The sequence below is a fragment of the Falco punctatus genome (genome assembly GCF_963210335.1).
Source record: "Falco punctatus genome assembly, chromosome: 10".
Lineage (NCBI taxonomy): Eukaryota > Metazoa > Chordata > Aves > Falconiformes > Falconidae > Falco > Falco punctatus.
In genome coordinates, this window is record NC_137590.1 from 508,699 (window position 1) to 528,033 (window position 19,335).

The 19,335-nt window shown below is 42.2% G+C and overlaps 1 protein-coding gene across 4 annotated transcripts in view; it reads right to left on the bottom strand.

Annotated features, from left to right (window-relative positions):
* NDRG3 (NDRG family member 3) overlaps positions 1-19,335 on the bottom strand; it is a 60,814-nt gene that overhangs the window by 30,060 nt on the left and 11,419 nt on the right. For all 4 annotated transcript variants that reach the window (XM_080405429.1, XM_080405426.1, XM_080405427.1 and 1 more), the window contains exon 2: positions 4,114-4,219. In XM_080405429.1, coding sequence (XP_080261555.1) covers positions 4,114-4,170 — 57 coding nt within the window. In that variant the 5' untranslated portion in view covers positions 4,171-4,219. The remainder of the gene's footprint in view (positions 1-4,113; positions 4,220-19,335) is intronic.

The window sequence follows — 19,335 nt, forward strand, 5'->3', positions numbered from 1 at the left end:
AACAAGTTCAGCACAGTACCCCAGAACACACCCAACATCATCATGACAGTTCCCCTGAGACCTCTTCAGCATAGTCTACCCTGACTGGAGTCAGGACAGCAACGAAATGTGAGACCTATATAACAAAACTCCATGCAAGTTCTGCCCATTACTGTACAGCAAGGTTGCTGGGGGCTGTCCCAAGGCTATCCATTAACCTGTGGACACAGCTGAGAGTTGAGAGCATTTGAGCAGGGATATGTGCACATAGGAAGGACCCCGACCAAAGTCAGGCTGTTTATGAGGTTGGGTTTTGTCTGGTCCTGGTGCCCATTAGCAATTTGAACACAAAACTCTTGAAAGGACCACCACTAGGATCTCACATAACGAGCATAAGAAAACAAGCTATGCAGTTGGCTACTCTGCATAACTGCGTGCAATGTATTGTTCCACAGCAAACACCATGACCTGTAAGTACTGAAACCAGAGTGCATAGGAACTGGGCTCAGCAATTCACAACTGACCTTCCCGAGGGTGACACCACACATACAGGTAAGCACAGTAACTACAGCACACATCTGGTGTACTGCAGGTTTGGAGGTCTGCAGCAACTTGCCTGTATGCCCATGTGCTTCATAAGACTCTGTCTCTGATCAGAGTATGTTATGCTACTGAGTGCTGTCAAATGCTGCAAAAGGCTGAGCAGATCATTTAAGACAGCATTCTAGCTTATGTGTTTTAGGCATAGCACCTTACTGCTAAAATTACAACTAGAACCACACATGCACAACAAACACTCCAAATGTTTCTTCTGCCTGAACACTCTAACTCCTCTCCATGCGTAAACAAATAGCCCTGTTTTCCTCCCCCACAAAGCTTTGCCACATTAGCAAGAGCACAGGTTGCTACAATGATCTTCAGTCTGAGACATTTAAGCTGAGATATCTGCAAATCTCTCTTAAGCATCCCACTGGTGTTAAGTATTGAACTGCATCAGTGTTTCGAACATGACATGGCACAAAGCACAAAACCCTCAAGTTGAGGGAAAAGGAAAAAAAAAAAAAAAAGCAGTCCTCTCATATTTCAGAGTTTGAGATCCTGAAGTTAGCTGAGATTTCTGACAACTCTGTCCATGCCTCTTTCCGTGCTCTGTTAAATGCAGACAGTAGAGCCTTCTCATCTACCAGGTCATAAAGGTCAATTCAGTCATCCAATGCCACAGTGATCAAGGACTATAACAAAGCCTACGAAGAAGTGAAAAATTTCCTTATCCAGCACTGGACTTCGACGGTGCATGCTAAGTAAAGAAAAGGCTGATCTGAATTTGTACTGAGAAAAGCGTCACATTCCCTGCACATGGAGTGGGGAGGAAACAACACAAAGCAAAAAATGAAGGTTTGCAACTGTGTTGCCTGTTCTTAGGGTATACCATGACACACAAGCAGCACTAAAGATTGACGTGACCTGACTTCTGGACACTTGATTTCAACACACTGACATTTGACTTTAAACTATTTATTCACTGTCTTAGCTTCAGAAAGTTTAAGATTAAGGCAAGTTTTTCAGGCCTCTGAAGGTGAGATGGCTGCACTTCAAAGGCAAAGAGCTAGAAGGAACAATGCAATCCAGCCTAAGGGCTGTCCATTCAATCTCCTGAATTAAGCTGTTGCATATCAGTAACTTTTCACTGAGGTTATATTAACAGGAGTCAAAAGTTCCAGAATACAATCAGACAGAATAATAAAATGTCACTGGGATAAGTTTTCTGATCAAGTTAAAGGCAGTATTCTATTTTTCTCTCTCTTTTAACTAGATGGGAACACAATCAACTGATTTTCTTTCCCAGTACAGTCACTGCATTTTAGTGAGCCCAAATGAGGTGAATATATATAGCCTAATGTATTTTACTTCCTTATCTCTCTGTACTTGCCGTTAGGCTGAAGTTACACATAAGCACAAAAGTGGTTTTATTCTTTGAAAGTCAGGCTTGTAATTTTTTGCTGACTTCAATTTGAGACAAAACAAAGCCAGGACTCAGTGGTTCCCAGTGGAATTTCCTGCAGTTCAGACAAGTGAACAAGGTATGACCCACTTCCATTTCCCTGGCAATTCCACCAGTTTTAGTACTCAAGACACTACAGCTCCTTTTCTCTGTACAACAGCCTTTGTATCCGAAGAGTTCATAAACTCTTACCCACTGGCACCTTAAGAGTTCTACTGTACTATTTCTGGCCAGGCTGGCTCAAACTCCTACATGTGCAGCAGGCTGGTCACTAAAAATCTTTAGGGAACTGCCAACTCAGTACTTTTTGGATTCTGATACACTGCACGGAACAGCATGTTACGCTACCACACCCACATGCTCCGTAACTGTTTAAAAAGCATCTGTATTATTTCAAGCTTGAAAGCATTAGTGAGGGCCAGACCTCAGTGATGGTAGCCCCCTGAGGCACTTCTTTTGTTGAAACAGTGTAAAAAGGAGCCCCGCAGTGCACACCTCTTCCCATGCAGTGCTGAGGTTGCTTCTGGAGGCACTCTACCTATTTTTTCCAGCTGAGATAGTATATACTTCCTGTAACTTCAAAACAGAGTCAAGGAAACCAAGTATCACTTGTACCTGCCCTTCTGTATGCTGGTTAACACCAGCTGTTTAGGTGAACACTGCATTTAAACCAGAACTGTCCCAGCGATTAGGTAAGTGGCTGTGCAGATGACACCACAGCAAGGACCTGATGGGACTGATCGGGCAATACTTGACACTTAAAGGGAAAAACACCTAGTTTTGGCATGCTTCAGTATCTCCTACTTAGGTTGGCTCACTGAAGCAAGGAACATCTACCCTCTTGAACTCAAACATGGAAAATCCTGAGAATCATAAGCAAGATCTGGGGCACTGCATTTAGGAAACTCATCTTCTGTAAACATTTATCTTATTTTGAAATCATAAACTGTTTTCAAGGCCTTCCTGTATTTTTATCTGCTGGTCTACACTGAATTTGTTCTTCTAAGACTCACCCTCCCGAGAAACATTTTAAAAATATATGTTCAAGATATGGTGGAAGCCTAGTAGTCAGCAGTAGACTGTAAGAACAGGCAGCTGGACTGCAGATCTCAGCTGAATTGTTAGATTTCAGAGACCCTAAACAGATATGCTAGCACACTGAAGAAATCAGCAAAAACTAAGCAGCACAGACTAAAACAGCAGAATTTCAGAGATTTCGCCCATTTTGTGTGAGAGTCTGCACTAGACGGTGCAGTCTTCAACAAGTACACATTGAGTGGACTAAGTACCATATCACTTTGGCAGCACAAGGTAGTTCTTGATCTCACCATTAAACAGCAAGCATTGGGGACTGTTTCACATGCCATCAAACTTGGCTGTGAGGTATGGAAAGTGACCAAACCGCATTGCCCACAATCACAATTTGCAGATGCAAAATTCTAGATCTTGTCAGGATGGCTCATAATGACAGGCACTCAGAACAACAGTTTTTGGCAGAATCCAGTAAGGCTAGGGCTTTCCTGAAGCCCAGATGGCTCTCCTCCATCCCACAGGAGACAAAGTGAAACCCCTAAACAGCTCCTGCAATACAATGATTTTACAAAATTTCAGTATTGCATGAATCTGGACTGCTCTAGCTAGGCTCTGCAGATACTAACAGGAAATGGCTCTCCGTTACTAAATTCCAGGGAGTTAGGGTTGTTTTGGAGGTCAAAACACGAAAGGATAATTTAAGATAAAAGATTTTAAGAAAAAAGAAAAAGAAAAAAAGATAAAATGGGATACAATCCAAGGTTTCTCTAACAAGCAGGAACTTATCAGAGGTTCTACAGCTCTGCCAGGTCACAAATGGTATCACCTTACCGCTTCTGCCCTGACTTCGTAAATCCTCAGGACAGGCATGACATACTGTTTGGCCAGGACTCCAGACTTCCCTTAACTGTGGTGGTCTGTCTTTCCCTGAGACTTTGGAAGAGTATGTGGTAGTGAATTATCAGTGTGGGGAAGCATTTACTGTTTTTCAGTACTTAAGGTACTTCAAGCTGTAAACAGATCCTGGCAATCAGGGCTCCTTGTCAGGCACAAAGTCAGCCAGAGTACACCTGTGAGAGCAAAGCAGCAGCTAGCATTACCTTATCATTCAGGAGCGGTTTGATCTCTGTCAGCTGAACATCCTGCAGTTCATCCATGATGCTGTCAGTGGAGCAAAGTAATCCTCAGAGCAGCAAATGGGTGATTCTGAAACAAAGTCATACTGTTAGAAACAGTATTACAAGAGATGCTAGCCAAAGAAAGCTTTAAGATCCTTCATTAGACTTGTATATGCTCAGACCGAAGCCTGAAAGAAGCTAGTTCTCTGCACAACACAAAGCACCTGTAACTGCACAAGGCAGACAGCCATGCTTGCACTGAGCATTGTCAGTTATGTCCACTCCTTACCCTGCACATTGCCTTGCCCATTGAAAGCTGCCCCTTAAAAAAATCAGGTGTTTTCTACTGAGAAAGACTGGATCCATTTCCACGCATTGCTGGTACTTTAGCCATAGTCTGCCTGGAAATGAACTCTAAATGACTGAATCAGCAGAGTGAAAAACTGCGTTCAATATGCAGGAATACAGGCATCTCACTGCTATGCCAGACACACCTTGACCACAGCATCCAGCCACTAAAGACAGGGCTGTACCTGTAACCCACAAGACGTGCAGCCAACCACTACATTTGCGCATGGGAGACAGAGGTGTGGAGACCCAAGCACCTTGCTGGCAGAAGATAAGACAGCCCATAACCCAAGGCAGCCCTTGTTTTATGAGGTGGGATGTAAAAATGGCCCCCAGAGAGTCCTGATCCAGTTGAACATATGCAGGGTAACACTGTTAACTGAGCAGCCCGAACAATCATTCTCCATCACATGGTGCAGAGTCATTAAAAGAAAGAAAAAAAAGTAATAAACAGTGTGTGAGGTTGCCATATGCCTATGGGAAATCACTGCTGCCACAGTCTGAGGAGAAATCTTCTAGTATAAATACAGCAATGAGGATGGAGTTAAAATAAGGCAGTTTACCAGGGATTTAGTTTTTATTCTAGAGGCTCTACCTGTGTTTCTAGACAGGAGAATTTCTAGAGCAGACAGTTGCAGCATGTAGTTGGATTGGACAGTTGCACGAACAGGGCTCTGGCAATAGGAAATGATCATGCCTGATGGTGCTGATTATTTGGTTGTTCAGGAAAACTATACACATTACTGTAGATGAAATAAAAAGTCATGGACATAAGTAAGGACAGGAATAGGCATGTGGTGGGCTTCCTGGGCGTTAGCTGAGTGTGCTAGAAAAAGACTCAAAATACTGTCACAAATCAAATTCTTTGTCCAAGATAATATATTGCTTCTAACCACAGAAGAAAAAGAATACTGCAACTGTTTTTCTCCAGTCACCATAATTCCACACAAATATGCACTGCCCCAGGAAGGAGGGGTTCCCCTCATCCCAAATGCTATGCAAAGCTGCATGTTCTTGTAACCCCCCTTTATGCCAGGACTAATATTGGTGTTGCTGAAGTCAGTCTGGCACAAAACAAATTATAATGCCTTTTCCCTCCGAAAATCAGACATAGCAACTCTCATCTCTAGATTTAGCTCCTTTGCTTTGGGAAACTTGAAATTATTCTTCTTTTCCCCATTTTTTTTTCTTTTTTGCTATAAAACACATCAGCTGTGAGAGTTCCAAGAAACCTGTTAATTCACATGTAATGTCCTGGTTACCCCACAATGAATTTTTATTCAGAGAAGCATAGAGTCATATAATGCACTGTAAGCCCCAGAGGAAGTGCCAGTTACTGTAGTTCTGATAAGGCATTATGGAGACCAAAAAAAAATATTTTCTGCTAAGGAATTACAATTTCATTATACGCTGGGACTGATTAAGAGCTCAGCGTCTACCAGATTCTCTCCAAAGCAGCATCCCACAAGGTTACAAACACCAAAGGAGTTTCAAACAAGCCTTACAAAGCTTATCTGCAATGGGTGGCAGTACTAGAACCACCACCTTATTACCTTAAGAGCTGATTTCTCTCGTTAGTGCTCCTTTGAAAAGACACCCACCATGCCTGCCATCATGTCCAAAGGCGATGCTTATTCTTGGGGTCACCTAAGAGACCAAGAAGTTGTCCACTCTACCCAAAGGGATTAAAAAACTGTGCACACACCAGCCACCTTTCTCTGTGGGTTTTTATATACAAGAAAGTGGCGAGTTAAACTTGTTTTGTGGTTCATGAGTCCTAGGCACACCTAGCATTTTTGCCTAAAACAGAGTCTACAGTGAAGCAGGGCATCTCAATCACTCTCTGCCGAGCTTTGTCTGACCAAAGAACAACTCAGAGCACCAACTGCTCTGTTTTTTGCTAAAGCTTTGCAAATACTCCTCCGCGCAACAACTCCCAGACAGCCCTAGGATGTGTCCTGCATAAACCTGCCCAGGGACAGCACTGGCTGCTGATACAAGCATGCCTGCCTGTGAAGTGAGTAAAGTCTAGGAAGAGGGAGACAAATGCATTTTTAAATCCTATGCACTACTTTAAGTACATTAGTTATATGAGAATAATAAAAACCTAAGTAGGTGTTTAAAGCAAGGATTATCAAATGCTTTCATCTCATCAACCTCAATTTCATACTTAGTCTCTAGATGTAACTACAGTACACACAAATAACATCACTCTGAAATTAATCTGATGCTTATTTTCCTGGTCCACTATTGTTCCAAATACTGTTTCAGGGGAAGGGGGTCTCTAGGGGCTAAGGCAACAAACTGCTGTTATACCTGCACTGTGGGTTGCTCCTTTGTTAAAGCAAGCTGGGCAGCACCAAGAAAGGCTGCTGTTTCAGATGCTGGTCTCAGAATTAGGTGAAGCTTCTTTCAGACAGAAAAGACTATCTTCCTTAACACCAGCTGAGCTCATGTAGGGGAGAAAAAGAAAAAATCTGTAGGGGAACATGCAGGAAAAGAGAGACATGCTCTGCAATGAGTTTGCAGCACAGTCATCCTGGGAGACTCTGGCTCAGAGCAGACTCTCACCTAGGCTGCAAGAGTGAGAGCTGGACCTCCAAAAGAGACAGAGGAGACTGAATGCAGAGGTAAGCCAGGAAGCCACTGAAAATTGCTGAACCGAGAGCAAGATCAAGACGGAATAAGCCTGCACAGTCACAAACAGCCAGATGGTGGATTCCTTTTTCAAACCTTTTGATTCTAAACTGCTCATCCAGCAACTTAACTTTTTTCAGCTTTCCTAGAAACTCAAAGCTTTTTGAAGGTTTTTTGAAGGAAAGGTACAAGGGGTCCCCATCACTGCTTGCAAGCAGCTTTTTTTAGATTGCTGAACCAGCTCTTCCAAATCCACTCACTTGTGAACTCTCCAGAAAACAGCTGTCACTCACTCAGGACTTCATTTCAGTTCTTTCAGAGGGGATTCTATAGGCAGATACATGCACTTTTCTCAAGGTCTCAGCAAGCTGAACGTGATTGCCCTGGACCAAGTCTGGTTAACTTGTTATTACAGCACGAGATCTGACTTGCTGTACACGATCATTCACCACAACTTCCCCTGAGCACCCTGGCCTTCCGCTTGAAGCAAGACAAAGACGCACATTTGTCCAAAAAGGGCCATAAAAATTTCTCTAAAAAGAATGCTTTGTAGCAGAGAGCTGGTAAAGCACATCTCCAAGTGCAGAGGCAAAGGGAAGGGTGGGATATTGGTGAGCTGAGCTATCCTCCTCTGACCACCTTAAAGACTGACTCGTAAAAGATCTGCAGACAGGTCTGCCCAGGAAAGAAACAATTCTCTCACTCCACCCCTATGGTTATTTAGAGAGACAAAGACACCATTCCATAAGCTGAAAGAAAGTTTAAAATATCATAACAAAGCAGCCTAAATATTCATAGCACACAGAAGAGCTCTGCAGGACACAGGCTACAGGCAAAGCAAAAGGTTTGCCTGGAACGTTCTGTGTATAAATTATACATTTTTCTATAAATGTCCCAGTACCACCTCCTTTGCAAGTATTCCTCTTGTCTCCATTTATATATTACTATAAATACACTCAAATACCCCAATTTACACCATCCCTTTTCAAAGGCTTCCCAAAGGCTGGAGTTGACTCAATTCTCTTTGAAAACACACAGTAAGACACAGTATCTTGTCACAGTAAGACAAGAATCAAGGAAAGACATTCGGTGAATCGTTAGTACAGAGACTAGAAATCATGGTAGGACACAGAAGGCTGCAAAATACCACAGCAGGTGAGCCTCTGAAACAAACCATCTACCTCTACATAAGATCTGAAATGTGTGCTCACATGCTTACTCCAAGATAAGGGTGCTCTAAATTTACATCATTTCAATATATAAAAATAAAAAAAAGTTGTGTTAAAATAGTTTCAGTAAGTCAACAGTATGAGTACTACAGACCTGCACCTACAGAGCCAGCAGTGCAAACTCTACCACCTGTGGGTGCTTAGGCTCTGGTTTCTAGCTGGCAAAGTTCTAGCAGGACTGCTCCTCACAAGGTTACAAGCAACAAGAGTTAGATCCTGAATCCAACTCTCTGGGCACCTCCTTGAATACCCTGTTTTATTATGGAGGTGCAATCTCTCCACACCATTTAGGAACTCAGTGCAACAAAATCTTGTATCCAGAGGCTGAAAATTCTTGTTCATTCACCTCAGCTACAGCTTCTAATTTGTTAACCTGCTTTGTATATTAACTACATTGAGGCAAAATTACACAAGAGAGTTATCAAGCTACACACTACAAAACACGGTATTGAATGTACGTAAATATATGCTTCCTTGCTCAGCTGCCCAGCAGAAGCAGCCTCCTCTCTAGGGACTGACTACACTTACAGTCATGACAATCAGGGTTAGGTTTCCCATAACTGCTCTCTGAATACAGCTACCCGCTTCTTACAAGATATAAAGAAGAAATGCTGCTCCAGGGCATGCAAAGGAAGACAGGCACAAACTCATTTGCAGCCAGTGCAAGAACTGAAGTACACTACCTATAGTCCTCAAGTTTGCAGCTCAAGCTCTCTCATATACACCGGCAGACAAGCTGCCTGATGAGGCTCCTCAGTCTGGTCGGGCAGACCGCAGTCTTGGCACATAGATCTTGACTAAAACAAATTTCATTTATGGGCTTTGAGATCTTTGGGCATTTGTGTTATGCTGCTCCTGCATCCTTTCAAGCCTCTGGACAACAGTGTGTTTCTGAACCACCTGCATAGTCTACTCTGTTTTCTATACTGAAATGCTGGCTCAGATGGTAAGCTTCCAGCAAAACAGGCAAAGGGTCCAAATAAACTTTCAAAATATTTTCCTAGGTTACTCGCTTTGCGTTCCAGCTCATATATTTTTGGGAACACACCACATGGTGCTCCACTTCCAAGACAAACTGCAAGCTTGCAGAGAGAAATTACGTTCTGCTTAACCAGCACAGTGCCAGCTACTGCACCCGAGCAATTGTAACACAACATGCTTTTACCTCCTTTGAATCTGGGCTACACTCAGGACAGAAACACCAGCTGCTAAATGTACTTTCTAAGGAGTTTAAACAAGACGTACATTTAACAATGGTTTTGTAAAGAAAAGGTCCATGCACAGCTTTCATTAATTTTGGAGAAGTCCAATTCTGTCTATAGGAAGCATCACATTGTCATGCATGTAATTGAGCTCAGCCAGCAGAATATCATTCTTAGCCACCATTTTAATTAACAGGCATCAACTATAGGGCTGATTAAGCAAGAATGCAAGAAAACGTAAAAGCTTCAAATTATTTTGAGTTACCTGGACCACTGCCCATGAAAACACTGAACCAGGTTGAGCTCCCCTGTACAGCACAATCCAAGATGTTTTAGAGTGAGAATACCCAGGATACACACTGGAATTAGAAGTTTCTCCCACAAAAATTATGCAAATTATTGTCTCTGAAAGAGCCTTTTCTGGTCACAGTCTCTCTTTCAAATAGCTTTGCAGCACCTCCCTTAAGCTGTTCTCCCCAGTGAAAATGAAATAAGCAGTGGCTATTATTGTTAATCATGTTATTCACACAATTTTCCCATTACTCTTTCTTGCCCAGTGGCACCACACTAAAGCACTACCTGCATTATCAAGTATCAGCAGCTCACACAGCTCAGACTAAACCGTAGAGCCATTTTTATCAGTTTTATGGTGAATGACATGTTCAAATGGATCTGTTCAAAGATGCTTTCCCCTCTCTGCTTCCACAACTCCCACAGTTCAGGAGGCCCCACCCAGGCACGGGTGAGGGCTCTTGAAGGCTCCAGTTGGACACTTGTCCCAAACAAAACATTCATAGTTCTTCATCAGCACTGTCTACCATCATGGCATTCACCACAGCTTCTCCCCATATCACCTCCTCTACCCGTCCCGTGACAACTTCAAACTCTCACCCACACAGAGGCAGTACGTATAGCTGAATGCACCCATCTTCCAATCTGACACAAGGCAAGTGGGGAAACTGGTCTCTTCAGCAGCAACTTACTCTTAAGCAGCTTATGACAAACCTGACTGCTTTCTACCAGGTCCTTTGGTACCCTCTGCAGTATTATTTTCAGGCTTGTTCCTGCTTTGTTTCAATCATGCTTCCCACTAACTGACTCTGTGTTTTTAGATTTTAAGTGAAAAAAATTAATTAAGATGTGAATATGTATCCCATTGAGCAAAATAAAGCATTCCAGAGCAAGAAAGCTAGAAATCTGTTTAAATGGGATCTTAACAATTTATTTTTATCATCAATTTACTGAAATGCTAATTTTCCATTTTATTTATCTTATTGAAAAAGTAGCATTTTCACTGGCTACCAAACATTAAATTGCATTAATAAATATAACCTTTATACCCAGCTGAGCCTTCTTGCTACATGGAAGGAATCATCATTTAAGTCATGGTATAGCTAAACAAACTTAGTCAGATCTCAGTTTTTGTATTTTGTAATGCAATTGTGAATTTTTTTTAACTCGTTTGTATGAAGTGCTATTGGGATGGAAGAAAAATACTCAGATCAAATGCGTAAGAAGTTCGTAGAGTCACTTTCATTTAAAAAAATAAAACTACCTTGAACTTTCTGTGTTCACTCATATATACAAAACGTACAACCTAAACCTGACGTAGTAACACATATTCAGCAGTGAAGGAATTGTACGAGGCAGTTTTAGTCACATCTCTTGGCACGTGCAGTGTCACATTGCGCAGCCTCGATAAACCTAGCTTAAGGTGGGTACAGGAACCATCATAGATGCGCAAAGCTCAGGAGAAATTAATATATTCTGCTCCTCAGCAGCTAAGACAACACAACTGCTTCTGGTATCAGCTCATTCAGGTAACTAACACCCTGTCATTGTGCTGTATATGTATATACATCTAAAGCACTTCTACTAATGTCGTCACAGAGCAAAACCAAACTTTTCTTCTTACTTCATTCAAATTTGAATAAATGGATTTGGGTGATTAGAAAACCGTATACTTGTAGGCAAAAGCTGATCAAACATTTCAACACATCCATTCCCAAGTTACCCACCAGACATGCAAGAGACCTTTTAAGTTTTATCAGAGCACATACATATTGTTCAGTATTTAGTAATTATGTGTATTGAATATAAGAATACAGATGTACACAGAAGACTGATTTAACTCTCAAGATGCAATTTCACTATTTTAGTCTGCTCTAACCTCAGACCACTTGCAAAAGGGGCTTTCACAGGATTGACGTAAATTTTAAGCACGCCTATGCATTATATGAAAAACAAATTGCTAAAATTAGATTTTTATTATATGTCTTTTCTCCCCCTTCCTCCTCATTAATTAAATGCATCTTTCCCTTACCCATGTAGCATTGTTCCTTGGAGCTTCCCAGAACAAGCTCCTTCCGTTTGGCTTACTGCCCATCCTCCATCATCTGAAGGACAATCTCTTCTGAAGTATCAGTGTCATTACTTCATAACTATCACAACTGCTGTACTGCTGTCCCTTCCATCGTTTCCAGTCTGTGAATTAACTTCCAAGCAGAAAACATCCTTGTATGTGTCCGGCTGAATTTTATGCCCCTTCTAAGGCAGCTAGCCAGTGCAGGAGAGGCAACTCAGATTACCACAGTTAAAACCAGTAATGGATACAGAGCAACCCAGAATCAATTCAAGATGTAATTTCATTATTCATTTCATATACTTGTGGGTTGCTGCCAAAAGGCATGATCCCCACACCAGCCAGAAATTTCTTCCTCTCCTTCCCTTGCACCAGGTCAACAATCACACAGTAATGTGGCAAGTCAGGTCTGCTTAACTGCCGCCTCAATTGTTTTTTCCAGGACTAGTTTTCATTTGTATCAGTGACTAGTTTTCATTTTATCAGTGAACTGACTGATGAAAAGGCTCCTTCGGTTCCTTGTGCACCACCTTTTTTGTAAATCTGTGAAGGCCTTGCTTTGAGATTTGATTGTAAGAAACTGGGTTTTCTGGCAGTGTTACCTCTTCAGTTGAATCACAGAGCAGATAAAGCACATGCTCAGGACACTGCCAGATGATATGCAGGGGCCTGCACTTAGCTTCAAGTTATGCTAGTTCTAATCAATTTAGACAAAGTGTACACAGAATATAAGACAGAACTCAGTTTGCTGATCAGTTTCCTTGTTGTAGGGTAATATTTCAGGACACAGAGGAACTAAAATCTTACCTCACAGCCTCTGAAAAGGAGCATCAGATCCTCCAGCTCTCTTCTTTGCTCTGCTCTTTCGTCCCCTTGCAGCCATGACCTAAATGATGCCTTAGGCAGTGTCTGGCATGCTGACTGTAAAACGAGCAGATTTAATGCTGACTTTTTGCCAGGCTAGCTTTCTACTGTTCTAGCGAACTGAATGAGCCGATCACACAATCGCATGAACATCATGACTGGCTCGCGTAGGGAGGACCAGACATGTAATGAGCTCTGGAGTCTGCTCTAAATCCTGCAGTCTAAGATGAGGATCATGTATAACATACAGAGTAGGCAAGTTTACAAATAAAATGGTTAACTCACTACAGTCTTGCTGCAGCGTGACAGAAAGGCACCAAATCTGGCTCATAGACACTCAATATCAAGAAAAGGAACTACACAAAAAACAAGGCAACTTGTCAAAACAAAATTCAAAAAAAAAAGGAAAAGCCACAAAAAGAAGGAATCCTACAAGGACCTTGGAGACTGTTAAAAATTCTGTTTGGGAAGCCCAGATAATCTGTGCACCAATATGCAAGCATAAAGACAGAGCCACCTTATATGCAAATCCTGCATGACTCGATAGGAAATTTAAGGAGACTATCCTGGGAACAGCTGGAATCTAAAAGTAGTGGGAACCTTATCCAGATGAGCAAAACAGGAAATCCCATAAAGCACAGCAAACCAAACGCAAATGGGAAACTAAGAAAATTCAAAGAAAGAATTCTAATGGTCTCTTGGCAAAGGATTCTCAAATTAATAGTTTGCATTACTTGTTTACTTGCTAACTATGTTACTCAAACATGTCACAACCAGGAAGCCAGCTATAGAGTGGGTGCAATACCCAACCACCACTATGAACAAGGGGTACTGCGGAGTGGCAGGGCCGTTGCAGGCACCCAGTGAGCACCTGGCATCAGCCACCACTTCCAAAGCTGTCAGGAAGTCCCACAACAGCATGTTTCGTGGTGAAGAACGAGCACAGGAGTTAAGAGCATCCACAAAAACATCAGATGGTTCACTACTTGTGAAAAAGTTTGAAAGTTAAAGAAGAGCTTAATTTTAAAACCATGTTTTTATTCTTGCTGTATTTGTAAAACTTGGGAGTCGGGGATTATTTTCCTAAGGCTCAAAGTTTGCTTTCTGCTTTTTTAGTGAGTTGAAGCACCTCACCCTGTGATCACAAGAGCAGTGGAGCCAGTGCAATGGTGGGAGTGAGGAGAAAGGAGAGGGGGATACAACCCACCTTTGAGGAGAACTATTAATAGACCTCAAACAGTCAAGGTTTTGGAGATAAATAATTTCAGAAGATTTAAAAAAAATGGTTTGATACATTCAGGAGAATAGGTCCATAAACAGATACTAAAAGGGGAAAATATAATAAAATGGCTATATCCTCCAGTATCCATAGCCCAACTTTTGTGAATCCTGTAAAAGCACTCACGGAAGGACTGGGGTTAGAAGGGACCTCTGGAGATCACCTAGTCCAACGGGTTCTCCTAGAGCAGGCTGCACAGGATCATGTCCAGGTGGGTTTTGAATGTCTCCAGAGAAGGAAACACCACAGCCTCTCTGGGCAGCCTGTCCCAGCACTCACTCACCCTGAGTAAAGGAGCCTTTCCTTGTACCTAGGTGAAAGTTCCCATGTTGCAGTTTGTGCCTGTTGCCCCTTGTCCTGTCACTGTGCACCACTGAAAAGAGCCTTGCCCCTTCCTCCCGACACTCACCCTTAAGATATTTGTAGACACTGATAAGATCCCCCCCTTCTCAGTGATCTCTTCTCCAGGCTAAACAGGCCCAGCTCTCTCAGCTGGGAGATGCTCCAGCCTCCTCATCATCTTTGTAGCCTCTGCTGGACCCTCTCCAGAAGATCCCTGTCTCTCCAGAACTGGGGAGCCCAGAACTGGACACAACACTCCAGATGCGGCCTTACCAGGGCAGAGCAGAGGGGGAGGATCACCTCCCTTGACCTTCTGGCCACACTCCCCCTCATGCACCCAGGATTCTGTTGGCCCCTTGGCCACGAGGGTACACTGCTGGCCCACAGGCAACATGCCATCCACCAGCACTCCCAGTGCCTTCTCCACAGAGCTGCCTCCCAGCAGGTCAGCCCCAGACTGTGCTGGTACGTGGGGCTGTTCCTCCCCAGGTGTAGGACCTGACACATGCCTTGGTTGAACCTCACGAGGTCCCTCTGCACCCAACTCTCCAGCCTGCCCAGGTCTTGCTGAATGGCAGTACAGCCTTCTGGTGTATTCAGACACTCCTTCCAGTTCATATCATCAGCCAACTTGCTGAGGGTATACTCAGTCCCTTCGCACAGGTCAGTGATGAATAAAGTTGAACAAGACCAGACCCAGTGCTGACCCCTGGGGAACATGCTAGCTACAGGCCCCCACCCAGACCCTGCACCACAGATCACAGCCCTCTGAGCTCTGTCATTCAGCCAATCCTCAATCCACTTTGCTGTCCACTCATTTCACCCATGCTTCCTGAGCAGACCTATCAGGATGTTATGGGAGACAGCATCAAAAGCCTTGCCTGAGGTCAAGGTAGAAAACATCCACAGCCCTCCCCTTGTCTACCCAGCCAGTCACTCCACCACAGAAAGCTATTAGGTTGGTCAGGCATGATTTCCCCTTGGTGAATCCATGTTGACAACTCCCAATACCCTTCTTTTACTCCACATGCTTAGAGCTGACCACTAGGATGAGCTGTTCCATCACCTTTCCAGGGATGGAGGTGAGGCTGAACCACCTTTAGTCTCCCGGGTCCTCCTTCTTGACCTTTTTGAAGGCTGGAATGACACTGGCTTTCCTCCAATTGTCAGGCTCCTCAGGTCCTATAGAAGATTCTTCCCCAGTGCACTGAAACATCGTTGTTCTTTCTGAATACAGAAGTTATTTATTCTCAGGCTTTATGCTGCAGAAAAAACAGTAAGGCAGCCTTACCCATGAAATCTAGTTTGGTACCTCTGTCCTCCCCTGACAGTCACAAAAATTATGAACATCTTTACCTATTACACACAGAGTATTCTTTTATCTCAACTTGGCAAACAAAAAAATCAGTATGAAGTAACATACTCTGGAGGGTAAATTAAAGACCAACGCTTTCCACAACCCACTTTAACAGCTCTGAGCAGCCACAACTTTCCAGAAGTGTGTGTGTGTTTTCCAGAGAAGGACTTTCCCAGTACAAGGCCCTTAGCAAACAGCAAGTGTTAGAACACCAGCCCTGACCCTAGAAAAGCCTGTTGATAATCTCTAAAGACAGGCCAGCTTGCCAACACTCACCTGAAGAGAAATGATCAAATATTTTTACCTAGTTTCATTATTTCCTTCCTGTAACATTACATGCACATTTCTCCCATATTAACCAAACAGAAATTAAAGACACTGCTGATGCAGTCATTTTAGAACTAAAATGAGGGCTCTAGTTAGTTCTGGATTGATTTTACCCACTCTTACATTACTTTTTTGCTCCCTCCCTCTCCAAGTTTCATTTTCTTAACCTTTTGGAAAACATCCGATGTATTTACCTACCCCATGTCCAGTACTGCAATGTTACAGCCGTAAATTCTAAAGAAACACTCAGAAGAGATTTAAAATGTTCTGAAGAAAGGTAGTCATATCATAAGGTGTAATTAAGACAGTATTAGTCAGGTGACTTGTGGTACTAACAGGTGCAAAACCCAACTGTAAAGAGTATCATATTAGTTTAAACCACCATCAGGGAGCTAAAGTATAGATTCTCTTTTGAGCCTCCTCCACAGCAACTTAAGCTAATGAGTTTTAGCTGACTTGTAGAGAGGTCTAAGAGCACCACAGAGCATAAATCAATAAGTTCTCTGTTAAGCCCCAGTAATCCAATTACTCTGTATCATACATAATACTTTAAAAGTTAAATGATAATAACCCACCTTACCATGGAATATTCCCTCAGCATCTCAAGAGCCTGACAGTCTCAGGCACAGCATTTACAATGGAGAGATTACCTAAGCAACACCAACAGACCCCATCACTCCTCTCCTTACTTTTTCAACCTCCAAATATCTCAAAGATTTGCAGATTGACATAGTATCTTTTATTTTACTAGCTGGAAATAATTACAAGCTTTCATGACCAGAAGCCCTTCTCCAGTTCAGGAGCAGATGTTAATCTGAAACACAACCCAAAGCACAATTCACCTGACCAGTCTATGAGTTTAAGTGATATCTCTCTTTACAATTAAGAAATGTTTAGCAAGGTGCTCTAAATTGGCCTAAACCAGCAATAAATTGACTCTGTCAATGAGAAGTGAACACAACAAACCACAGGTGGTAAACCACAAATAAACAGCCCTTTTACATTGGAACCACATCCAGTTTCCATGAATCCAAAACCTCCTACTCCAGTCTGTCCTTTTCTAAATCCTACAGAGGAACCCCAAAATACACTACTGCCACTGGTTAGTATTTTATTGTTGTATTATTTCTCCAGTAGCTAAAACTACTTACCACAACTGTAAGAACATGCCATCTGTCAGACAAAGAGCTTACATTAGCTTTTGCTGTCAGAGAAGTTTTAATATTCCAGTAACAACCCCAAAATACCAGACAAAAGGCTAGGCTGCACGTTGTGAACTGTACAAACTGTATTTGACTTTACTGGGTATTTCTACCAAACCACTTTGTTGAGAAGCTGCACTGATTTTGCCCAGTGAAAAATTATCAGAGGGGCTGTTTCAGCCTGCTAGGCTTCATATCCCTACTCCAACACTCAAAAGGATTTCTTTTATGAACAGAGCTCTAGAGCTAAACTTTCAAAGCCCTGCGAACAGCATTCTGATGAAGTGTTAAATGCAGAATAAATCAGCCTAAATCCAGCAAATTGTTCCAACAGATTAAAACCTCAACCTCAAAGAGAAAGGAGGAGGTCCTGTTCACACTTTATAAATATCTCACTTTGTTTTGAGTCTGCCACCTGCTGCTTTGGTGGTCTTAGCCCTTTTATCGGAAGGGACAGTGAATAATGGGCTCATATACATGCCACGCTGCTTAGACTTCATGTGCTTCTATCACACCCTCCTCAAAGATATCTTTCTGAGACTAGAAAGTTCTGATCTTCTTTACAAGGAACACGTTTCAAACCTTTGATCATTCTTGTCAATCTTTTCAGGATGTCTCCCAGTTTCACTGGGTCTTGAAGAGCAATGAGACCAGTACTCATGCAGCATTCACAACACAGGTGCACTATGGGTTAACACAGCATTATGTTCCCTAGTTTGATCACTATTATTTTTCCACAAGCACCTAACCTTTTTTGATAACCTAATTTGCTTTTCCAGACACTCATACAAGATTTTGACAGAATTGCCTATTACAGCCCCAAAGTTTCATCTACAACTGGAAAGCCAATTCAGAACTTATCACTGTATACATACAGCGAGTGCTGCTCTCCAGGTGCAGTACTTCACCACACTGAATTTAAAATGCTATTTTATCACTCGGTGCCATAGGAATTTTCCATTTGCTATCATAAATTTATTTTTTTAATCTACAAACATAGTCACCTTTTCTATTTATTTTTCTAACTTTGACTTTTCTGCACTTTTGGCCTCCGCATCCTTCTCTGGCAACAGCTAACTAAATTGGCCAAAAAAAAGTTGTGAAAACACTCTATGAAATCAATCTTCCTTCTGTCCAATTTCCAGCTAAATTTTTATTGGATGTCCCAACAGTCCTCATGCTCTCAGAAATGTGACTTATTCTTTACTCACCTTCCGTGCCAGTCATGCTTTCATAAAGCTTTATTACTTTCTTTTGTCCTCCAAGTGGCTCCTTTCCAAGGTGCAAAGTCCTAAACTGTTTAATGTCTCCTTTCTTCTAATTCCATGTCTTTGCTCTCTCTAGTCACCTCTCACTTTTCTAGCTCTCTTATACTTGAAGAATTTGCCAGAATAATTACGCTGATAATATACACTGGAGCTCATTATATCTAAGACTTTACTGCTCTGCAGGACCCTTTTCACGTTTCCTCAGGGAGATATGTCAGAGTTCCTCTTCAGAAACGTGCCTTAATACTGCCACATACCTTCATAAATGTGCAGGCAACTTTCTACATAAAGCCCTGCTTCCACCGCCACTCCCAAAATTGGAATTTTGTAAAAGACAGGTTTTTATTACCTCATTTTACATCTAAGCTGCTCGTATTCTTCTCCCTTGACCTCAAGCTGACCTCTATTTTTTTAATTAGCCCCTTTATGTATATTTTCTGCATTTGTGTATGAGCTATACCAGGTTAGCGCCTAGTAACTGCAAACAAAGAGACAAGTTTCCATCTGCTACAGCAGCAGAGAAGTCCTATACTCCTCTACTTATTCAAGAGCTTCAATCAAAAAAAACCACAGTAGGAGTCATTACAGGCTCAAGCATTTGTTTCTTTTCAAAACAAGATCTTGATCTGACTTAGTTTCAGTAGTGTATCCTAATTATTTTTGCTGTCCTCTTGGTTTTCTTGGACCCTTCAAGTAATGCTTCTTATGTGAGTATTATCCAACACAGTGAAGTCAGAAGAGATCAGTTTCATTCATCTGTCTGACCCTCCTGCTTAGCACAGGATAA